This window comes from Delphinapterus leucas, chromosome 1 (assembly GCF_059928025.1).
Source record: "Delphinapterus leucas isolate spDelLeu-1000000601 "Yukka" chromosome 1, BTC_Dleu_Yukka2, whole genome shotgun sequence".
Taxonomy (NCBI): domain Eukaryota; kingdom Metazoa; phylum Chordata; class Mammalia; order Artiodactyla; family Monodontidae; genus Delphinapterus; species Delphinapterus leucas.
In genome coordinates, this window is record NC_143129.1 from 174,921,467 (window position 1) to 174,932,289 (window position 10,823).

Consider the following 10,823-nt stretch of genomic DNA (forward strand, 5'->3'; position numbering starts at 1 on the left):
ACCCAAGTGCCCATCAACAGATGATTGGATTAAGAAGCTGGGAGATATATATATACACACACACACACACACACACACACACACACACACACGAATATTACGCAGCCATAAAAAAGAATTAATACTGCCATTTGCAGCAAGGTGAATGGACCTAGAGAATATTACTCTTAGTGAAATAAGTCAGAGAAAGAAAAATACTGTATGATATCATTTATATGTGGAATCTAAAAAATAATACAAATTAATGTATATACAAAACAGAAACAGACTCACAGATGTACAAAATAAACTTGTGGTTACCAAAGGGGAGAGGGAAGTCGGGAGGGACAAAATAGGGGTATGTGACTAACTGATACAAACCACTATGTATGAAATAGAAAAGCAACAAGGATATACTGTAAGCACAGGGAATTATAACCATTATCTTGCAATGGATACACTTAATCCCTAGCAATCCCTTGCAATAACCTATAATGGAGTAAAATCTGCAAAAATACTGAATCACTATGCTGTACACCTGAAACTAACATAATATTGTACATCAACCACACTTCAATTATTTAAAAAAAGAAACAATGTTTCATTTAAGAATGACTTTTTAAAAATGAGCTCCCAAGGAACCCCCTGGAGAATATAACAAAAGTTCCCAAATAGAAACCTGTAAACAAGGACCCCTAGCAGTGGAGACTCTACATTGGTTTTCAATTTGACAGCCTTTTTTTGTGTGTGTGTGCTTTTCTTTGCTGTGATCTAAGAATACAAGAATTTCGAAGATTGGGATTGACATATGTACACTAATATGTATAAAATGGATAACTAATAAGAACCTGCTGTATATAAAAAAAGAATTTCGATGATTAAAAAACAAACAAACAGGTTAGATCATGCCCTGCGGGTTCTCAAACAGCTTTACTAGATCCCATCCTCAAAATGATGAAGTTAAAATGTTTGGTTTGGCAATTAGTGACCTACAGGATGTGGTCCCAACTTCCTTTTCAATTACTTGCTCCATGCTCTCTGTCATATGCCCTTGGCTCAGACTGTACCAGCCAACTCTTGATAGCTTTGCACTTTGCTCATCTTGTTCCCTCTCCATGAAAAGTCTTTCCCACTCCCATCCTGTCACTCTACCCACCATTCTGTTTACAGAACTCAAATTCCTTCCCTCATGAGGAGAGTAAGCTGCATCCCTCTACCGGAGGCCTTTCTTGCCCTAATTCCATTGGACCTGGGATAATAGATAACTCTGCCCGGGTCTGTTTCTCTACAGGCCCTAAAGAGCCAAGGGGCAGAGACTGGCTGTATACGGTTGTGTCTCCTAGTGTCCAGTCCAGAGCCTTGGATGCAGGAGGTCGTTGGTTATGGAGTGACTGGTGTGTTCATCTTCCTCTTTTTAAAATTCAAGTTTTATTAATTTGAAACATGCCATGCATTCACATTAAAAAAGTACAAAAGAGTGAAGAGTCACTCTGTTCTCTAGCCACCTAATTCCTTCTTATGGAAACAACCAATATTATTTTATTCATACGTATATATTCTCCTTCCTTTCTGGAATCAATGAGATCACACTCAAACAGTTTACAGTTTGCTATTTCACTTTGCTATGCTCATATACACATGTATTCAAATTTTGTTTAACCAACTGACTATTGAAAACATTTAGTTTGTTTTCATTCTGTTGTTATTAAAAACAATGCTGCAGGGGCTCCCCTGGTGGCACAGTGGTTGAGAGTCCGCCTGCCGATGCAGGGGACACGGGTTCGTGCCCCGGTCCGGAATAACCCACATGCAGCGGAGCGGCTAGGCCCGTGAGCCATGGCCGCTGAGCCTGCGCGTCCAGAGCCTGTGCTCCGCAAGGGAGAGGCCACAAGAGTGAGAGGCCCGCGTCCACAAAAAAAACAAAAACAAAAAACCCCCCAAAAAACCCCCCAAAAAACAATGCTGCAATTTATACTGTATATTTGTTATGTTCACATGTGTGAGTATTTACACAGGAAGAATTTCTAGAAGTGGAAATGTTCAGTCAGTGGGTGTGGGCACTTTTAATCTTGATCAGCATTGCCTAATGGTTCTCCATAAAGAATAGGAGTCTCTGTCCCCACACCTTTGCCAACACAATGTGTTATCAAACTTTTGACAAATTTTATTAAAAAAAATAAAGTTAGATCTTATTGTAAGTGTGTGTGTGTGTGTGTGTGTGTGTGTGTAACAAATTCATGATCATCCCTTGGGTTGAAAATCATCAAAGGCATGTGACGGTGTTGACGATCTGGAGATTCTAACCCTATGTTCATAGAGTGTAATTCTTATTTGACTCCTAGCATAATTAAGGAATGGGGTAGGAAAATGTCATGGATAGCCAGCTGCTTTAATAAAGAGATTTTACTTTTTTAGAGCAATTTACAGCTTTTAGACGCATTTTACATACATTGATTTTGGCCATTGGGTACATTCCTGTATTTTCAATTTAAAGCAGAACCTGGACACAGCTGAATGAACACATGCTTTGCAGGTTGATGTTTTGGATAAAAATTTGGGGTATCTCTTGATTATTTTATGAAGGAGATCAGAAAACAGTTTGAAATCAGCTCTATAGCTGTGTTGTGAGGATTAAGTGGTATGATGTTCATAAAACTTTTTGTCACAGTGCCTGACGCATAATAGGCACTCAAGAGCTGCCTCCCTCCCTCCCTATTTTTTGGCTGCGCTGCGGCGCGGCATGCGGGACCAGAGATTGAACCCGTGCCCCTTGCAATGGAAGCGAGACGTCTTAACCACTGGACCGCCAGGGAAGTCCCTGTAGCTGTAATTATTAGTTAATAAAATATGTTGTTATATGTTTTGACGGCAGATTAAGGAGTTGTCAATACCTTGGTGATATAACCTGCCTTCTTGGAGGTAATAAGCTCTGTTGTCTGGTAAATTCCTCTCCAGCACTCATTAGCAGTATGACTTGGGGCACACCCCCTAACCTCTCTGGCCTCAGTTTTGTCACCTGTAAAAAGGAAGAATAAAAGCTAAGACTCAAGGTTTGCCCTGAAGCTTAAATGTGTAATACTCACAAGTGCTTACTAAACATCAATTCTCTTCTTTCCCCCCAATCCAATGGCGGAGTCATCAAACGACCCATCAAACAACGCGATAACCCCAGGAAACCTGAAGGACTGAGACCGTGGCGACGCGGGCGACACAGTTGCAGCCGATGCACCAAGCGTCGAAAGGGTCACGGAGCGCCTTCCGGTCTGCTCTGCCCTGCCCCACTTCCAGTTCCAGGTCTTGCGTCATCGCTGGGCGACCGGTTGCGCGTTTCCGTGAGAGACAGTGCTGGGGGTGCGGTTCCGGGTGAAGGGAGGTGGCGCGAGGCGGAGGGCGGGGGTCGCGCGTCGTGGGGCCTGACCTCGGCGGCGTCCCAGTCCGCGCCCAGGGCTCGGCGCAGCCATGGAGAGCGGAGGGCGGCCCTCGCTGGGCCAGTTCATCCTCCTGGGCACCAGCTCTGTCGTCACCGCTGTCCTGTACTCTTTGTACCGGCAGAAGGCCCAGGTCGCCCAAGAGCTCAAGGTCAGTGCTGGCGCCCGTCTGACCTCAGCCGGTCATCCTGCCCGGGGTAATGGTGAGCACCCGATTCGCCGTGGGCCGTTCCACCCTCGGAAAAGATCCAAGAGAAGGAAACAGGTTCTGAGAGGGTGTCCCCCGGCCGGTAGACGAAGGAACTAGGATCAGAACTCCGGTCTTGTGATAACTGCTTTACTGTCCCCTTTCTCCTAAGTCCCTCTCATTATTCAGAATGAATCTTGACTTAATTATTTTATTCGACAAATGTTTATTGAACACCTGCTATGCGCCAGGCGCTGAGGGTATCGCGTGGGTGGAACAGACAGAAGCCCCTGACCTCATGGAGATTCCATTCTAGTCCAACCAGACAGACAATAAACAAGTCAATCAGATGGCGTGACACATGGGGATAAATACTACAGAGTAATGCAAGGAAGAGAGGAAATGGTAGTGCTGGAGAAAGGGTGACATTTAAATAAGGTGACACTTAAATAGGGTGCCATTTGAGCAGAGCCCAGGAAGACTTGAGGGGGGCAGTGCAGGTGCCTGGGGAAGAGTAATTCAGACAGAGGGAACTGCAAATAACAGAAGCCCTAGATTTACCCACTACATAGCCACTCAGCTCCTTGCTTCTAAAAGACTTCCTTTTTATATTAATAGCCCTTTAGAAAATGCCACTCCCTTTCCTGAGCTGCACTTTACAACTTACACAACACGTTTCCATCTTGGTTTTAGTTTCTCTTCACAGTAATTTCTTGGGGTGGTTAAAATGACCTCCGGATTGCAGATCAAGAAATCGAGACTCCGAGGAAAGGTCTATACAGCTAGTCAGCTTGGAACTTAAACTTAGGTCTTTTGATTCCAAGTATAGGATTTTTTCTTGTTGACCACATTGCTCAGTTGTGAATGTGTGAGCAGCTCATGAGAGATGGACCTCATTAGGTCAGAGACAGGATCTTATTTACTCTTCTTTCCTTCTAGGTTCTAATCCAGTGCTTAACAAAGAGTAGATGGTCAGTAAATATTTGTGGATTTGTTTCGGCTGCAATTTCATAATACAACAGTTAGGGCTTAATTTGACATTTATTTGAAAGACGGATTCCTAGACCTAACTTCATTATCTTCAGATTGTTTACATTAAGAGCTTAGAAACAAATGTGCGAAGTCCCTGCCATGAAGGGAGTTTTGGAATCTGCCTGGAATGCACCTAGTTACCAAGGAATTGAATTTGTGGTGTGAATGACATCCTGGTGAGATTCCAGCTGCCTTCTTGTTTGCTTAATTAAATAAGTTACTCCTGAAGTGATTGGCTGTGACTGTAACTGATACCTTACTTTCTGACTCCGAATCAGAAATCACATTGGTATCAAGTTGGCGGGAGGTGGGATCCTCTGAAGCAGTGACCCACCTTTGGGTGACCTTAAAAGCTTTGCTGATTGGTTCCTAAATGAGGATGAAAGAAATAGCCCCTTCTTGGAAAAACAGTTGGGACTTCTCATATTTTAGGTTCTATTTTCTTGATCAGATTATGAAACTTACAGAGTAGGGCTTCTGTCTTATCCTTTTGCATCTCTCATAGTGATGGGAATGCATATTTATCACATGCCTACTATGTGCCAGCCCCTGGTCTGCATTCTTTCACACTTAAGTTTCATTTAATCCACATGAAAATCCTGTGAGATTGTTTCCCCCACCTCTTACAGGTTTTGAAACTGAGACTCAGATAAATTAAGTTGCCCAAAGTCACAGTAGATGCATTGAAGCTTGATTCAATCCCAGGTCTTTCTGACTGAATTCCCCCTCCCTTTTTAAAAAAATTTAATCAACTATCCTATGGTGGATACTTTACTAGCTGTGTGACTTTGGGCAAATTACTTCACTTCTCTGAGCCTCAGTTTCCTTATCTGTAATTGGGGATAATAATGTCTGCCGTATAGGGATGGTATGAGCATTAAATGGGGTTATGCATTTCAAGTGCTTAGCAGAGTGCCTGGAATGTAGTATATCTAAGTGCTTATTTATTTGCTAATTTATTCATCAAATATGTATTTAGTGCCTGCTATGTGTCAGGCACTCTCTCGGCACTAGGGGGACAGCAGTGAACAAGACCAACAAGGTCCTAGCCCTCCTAAGTTCAATAGTCCAGTGGAGGGAGAGATAGATAATAAAGGAGTAAATAAACTGAGGGCTAGTTGTTGTTATTGCCATTGTTTTTATTATCTTCCCAGTGTACATGGTTAATAAGTTTTTATTGACCTTGCTCCTGTTTTTTACTGCGTAGCAGCAGCTTAAACTTAGAGTGACCTTAGTACGTATCCAGTACCTCCTCACCTCTTTAGAGGTTACTCATCTGGCGTCCGTAAGATTTGTTGATGGAAATACCTGAAAGCAGGAATTGTCCTTCATTCATCCCTGAATCCCTAGCGCCCAGCACAGTGCCTGGTTCAGGAAATGTTCAGTGGTTTTATTAATTTTATCTTACTTTTGATGGAGCAGTAACAGGCTTGGTTGGTTCCCAAGCACGGCAGGTTGGAAACTGAATTGGAAGGGATGGAGAACTGGGGATTGTGAGAGGAGGGTAGCAGCAGAGGTAACTGTGCTTGCCTGATTATGAGGGAAGAGAGGCAAACTGAAAAGTAGAAGAATAGTGTTTGGCACCAGTTCTCGAAGCCTTGCCCTGTAATGCAAAGGCAGCCCTTTATTATAATGTCTCATGCAGAGCGTGAACTGACAAGGGCCCGGTGATAATTATACCTACCATGGTCCGAGCCCCTACCATGTACTCGTCACTACTTGAGGTGCTTTTACGCATAAGCCCTTTGGCTGCATGGTCCTGTGTTGTCAGGAAGAGATCAAATTACATTCAGATCTATGAGATACAAATTGATTAGTATCTTTTATATTTTTGTCTTAAAAAGTTAAAATGAAAAGGAGTGAATGTTTGGTTAACTGGAGGAAGAGTGTAAGTGGCACCCCCATTCTGCAGATGGCAGAGATGAGGCGCTGCCCCAAGCCTGTTTATATGGTTCTGGGACACAGCTTTGGAATCAGATTCTCCGTAGTCTCCTTCCTGCCTGATGTCCTTAGTCTCTCAACGTGAAAAACGTAAATAGTCTTTTTTCACTTGTTTGAGCATATCAGCGTTCAGCAGTCAGTTCAATGTGTTGTTTCCATTTAGGGAGCTAAAAGAATCCACTTGGGTGAAGACTTAAAGAGTATTCTTTCAGAAGCTCCAGGAAAATGTGTGCCTTACGCTGTTATTGAAGGTATGTTTATTTATTGGGAAAATGAAGCATAACTCCCTCTTCTGAAAGTTTGGTAAAGATCTTCTTGGCTGACATTGAGGGCCTTTTGTAGCCTTGGGGCAGTGGTTCAGAACTTGGACTTTGGGGTCAGAAAGACCTGTGTTACTGCTGCGTGATCTTGGCGAAATTATGCAACCTTTTCAAACCGTCATCGCTCCATCTCTAAAATATACGTTACAGGGTTGCTGTAAAACTGAAACGATGTGATCCGTGTAAACTGCTTAGCAGAGCCCCAAAGCATAACTTACGGTGATGGTGTTTTCACCACGTTGATTAATTAAACTCACTCAAACGAAAGACAACATTTAAATTACTTTAAAGGAAAGGGCAGGACAGCTCTTCAGAAATAAAATAATTTGTTTCCATTCAGGAGCCGTTCGGTCTGTTAAAGAAACGCTTAACAGCCAGTTTGTAGAAAATTGCAAGGGGGTGATCCAGCGGCTGACGCTTCAGGAGCACAAGATGGTGTGGAACCGGACAACTCGCCTCTGGTGCGTAGCCTTGCTCCACGGGCCCAAACCACACAGGTGGTCGGTTCAGGTGTCGGTGTCCTGGCCCTGTTTCCATGTCTTCAAGCTTTTCCCGAGACAGGGCGGAGACCGGTCTCTCGGTGCTGCTTATATTCTTGTGCGTGGTCTGAGCACCTCTTCCACTGCCATCACCTAGGCGTCCTGTCCAAATGCAGATTCCTGGGCTCCGTTCCAGACCTACTGAGCCAGAATTTCCAGGATAGGGGACCTGGAGTCTGTGGATATGCACACTAAGGTTTGAGAAACACTGAAGTATGGCATGGGTTAATGATTTCAGTACCTGTTAAGATAATTTCATGCTATTACATGGAGTTCCATTTTTCCAGCTGATCGTAGGAGGGTTTTGTTTTGGATTTCTATTTTATTTTAATTTTTATTGTGGTAAGAACACTTAACCTGAGATCTTCCCTTTTAACCAAATTTTAAGTACAGCAGTACAGTCCTGTTAACTCCAGGCACAAGGTTGTACAGGGAATTTTGAACTTACTCATCTTGTAGAAGTGAAACTTTACACCCATTGAACAGCAACTCCCCATTTTCTTTTTCCCTCAGCCCCTGGCAACCACTGTTTTACTGTTTCTATGAGTTTGGCTGCTTCAGATACCTCATGTAAATGGAATCGTGCAGTACCTGTCCTTCTGTCCGTCTGCCTCAGTTTGCTTTGCTTAATGTCCTCCAGGTTCATGCATGTTGTCACATGCGGCAGGATTTCCTTTTTTTTTTTTAAATTTTTATAAAGGCTGAATAGTATTCCCTTGTTATGTATATACCACATTTTCTTTATTCATCTGTCGACAGACATTTAGGTTGTTTCCGTTTCTTGGCTGTTGTGAATAACCTTGCAGTGAACACGGGAGCACAGATGCCTCTTCTAGATCCTGATTTTAGTTCTTTTAGATATGTCCTCTGAAGTGGGATTGCTGGGTCGTATGGTAGTTCTATTTTTAATTTTTTTGAGGCATTTATTTAAGATTAAAAAAAATCAGTCTGTCTTACAGGGGCAAAGGGAAATAAAGATGAGAGGTGATCTGTGACAATATTTGTTGCCCACTGAGATCGCCTGAGAACCTAAAAAACCGAGCTTCCCTCTTCTGAGGCTCTGGACAATTGTGATTTCTGTTGTACTCTTCCACTCGCTTCAGACTTCAAACTGTCCTCCTGGCATCGAGGTGCTCTCCACCCCTGCCCGGGTGCGAGGTATCTGCCATCCTTTGTTTTATCTTGAGTTCTCTTGTAGGAACGACTGTTCCAAGATCATTCACCAGAGGACCAACGTGGTGCCCTTTGACCTGGTGCCCCACGAGGATGGCATGGATGTGGCTGTGCGGGTGCTGAAGCCCCTGGACTCGCTGGATCTGGGCCTGGAGACGGTGTACGAGAAGTTCCACCCCTCCGTCCAGTCCTTCACGGACGTCATCGGCCACTACATCAGCGGGGAGCAGCCCAAGGGCGTCCAGGAGACCGAGGAGATGCTGAAGGTGGGGGCCGCCCTCACGGGGGTGGGCGAGCTGGTCCTGGACAGCAGCTCCATCCGTCTGCAGCCCCCCAAGCAGGGCATGCAGTACTACCTGAGCAGCCAGGACTTCGACAGCCTGCTGCAGAGGCAGGAGTCCAGCGTCAGGCTCTGGAAGGTCCTGACGCTGGTGTTCGGCTTTGCCACGTGCGCTACCCTCTTCTTCATCCTCCGGAAGCAGTATGTGCAGCGTCGAGAGCGACTGCGCCTCCAGCAGATGGAGGAGGCGTTCCGGGAGCACGAGGCCCAGCTGCTGAGCCGAGCCAACCCCGAGGACCGGGAGAGTCTGAAGAACGCCTGCGTCATGTGCCTGAGCAACTTCCGGTCTTGCGTCTTCCTGGAGTGCGGGCACGTGTGTTCCTGCGCCGAGTGCTACCACGCCTTGCCAGAGCCCAAGAGGTGCCCCATCTGCAGGCAGGCGATCACCCGGGTGATTCCCTTGTACAACAGCTAATGGTCTCGAGGCCCCACAGTGAGACCCCCCCGCCCCGCTTCAGGGCTGTTTATCTCCAGGCCTTTAGAAGAGCAGTGGTGGGCGGCTGTCATCTCACAGCCCCAGCAGCAGAGGGCGGCCTTTCCAATGTGCAGGGGACCTTTTCCGGCACTGAGCACAGACTCACAGCTGCACCCTGGGGCAGGCGCCGTGGCACCGCATCCCTTCCCTGGAGGCCCTGAGCGTGCGTGGCTGAGGACAGCTCACCACTCAAGTGCCAAAGTCAGTGGCCTCCAGCTTTTCTGTTCTGGTGTCTTCTCGTCCTATCTGGTGAGGTGTCGGTCCCTGTGGACTTGAGCCTTGAATGACTCTGCCAGAGGGGGGGCAAAGTTGCCTTGCGGAGCCACTTCTGAAGAGACTGCGCAGTCTCCTTCCCTCTTGCTTACAGCCCGGAAAAAAGTTGTCAGGCTGGACGCATCACTCGAGTCCCTTTCCCTCACGTGCTGGCCTCCTACACGTGCGCACACGTGTGTCAGGACAAAAGGAAGTGAAATCCTGCATCTGCCCTCTAACAGGGCGGGACTCTGGTCAGAGAATGGAGAGAGGTCATTTGCGGGGGCACTTGGACCGGTGCCCATTCAGTGATCCCCGTGGCAGTGAGGATGGGGCCGCTTAGCTGCAGCCCTGCTGGGGCCACCACGGACCTAACGAGAGGGCCACCGGAGCACGCGTCCGCCCTGGCTTGGAACTCCCGAGGCCTGAGCGGGCTGAGGGCTCTGGTTTTCCCAGAGGAAGCAGTAAGGGCACTGCTGCCCCAGCCTCGGGCTTTCCCAGCTCCTCTCCAAGGCTGGCCCCACGGAAAAGTAGCAGCCGGCATCTTGAGCGCAGAGCCTCTCCCGGCCCCCCGGCCCACCCCTGGAAAGTTCACATCCCGTGGGTGTAATCACACCGCCGTTCTCACAGGCCTGCTCACCCCTCAGCTGTCCCGCTCGAGTCTGTGAGTGTGGAGAAGTGGGGAAGCCTCTCTCACCACCTCTGAGTGTCCAAGGGCACGTGCACGGCGCTTTCCTCTCTCCCTTCCCTGGCTTTGAATATCCATGCCCGATCCTCCTTTGTGCGGGGGAGATGGGGGTGCTCTCAGGGGGCTGACGCCGGTTCTCTGTGCGTCCAGCATGGACGGCACAAATAAAAGACGTTATAGCCACGTGTCAGCCTCTTGCTTTGAACAAGAGTTTAGCGGCTAGGCTGAAGCTGCCCCGGGATGGCATTGAATCCTGTTATGGTGGAATGAGCTGGGGACCTGGAGGCCTCTGTGCGTCCTTCCTTGGCTGCAAGGTGGTGCAGCTTGGTGATGCTGAAGCGTGGGGGATGCTGGGGGGTGCTGGGGGGGGTCTCCGGTCAGCCTGAGAGAGGGCCACCCCGGAGATGTGCCCGCAGGTCATGCCTGGCCTCGCTGAGAGTCGTCTTTGAAGACATCTGTGCTGATGTCC

At 47.0% G+C, this 10,823-nt stretch overlaps 1 protein-coding gene across 2 annotated transcripts; it reads left to right on the forward strand.

The window, feature by feature from the left end:
* Nucleotides 1-3,322: 3,322 nt before the first annotated feature.
* MUL1 (mitochondrial E3 ubiquitin protein ligase 1) lies at nt 3,323-10,537 on the forward strand. 2 transcript variants are annotated; one of them, XM_022552027.3, is made up of 4 exons: nt 3,323-3,558; nt 6,731-6,818; nt 7,228-7,348; nt 8,625-10,537. In XM_022552027.3, exons 1-4 carry the CDS (start codon nt 3,439-3,441, stop codon nt 9,352-9,354), a joined length of 1,059 nt encoding a protein of 352 aa, XP_022407735.1. In that variant the 5' UTR covers nt 3,323-3,438; the 3' UTR covers nt 9,355-10,537. The 2 variants fall into 2 exon arrangements, with proteins under 2 accessions (XP_022407735.1, XP_022407736.1); XM_022552028.3 differs by having other exon boundaries at nt 3,502-3,610.
* Nucleotides 10,538-10,823: the final 286 nt, after the last annotated feature.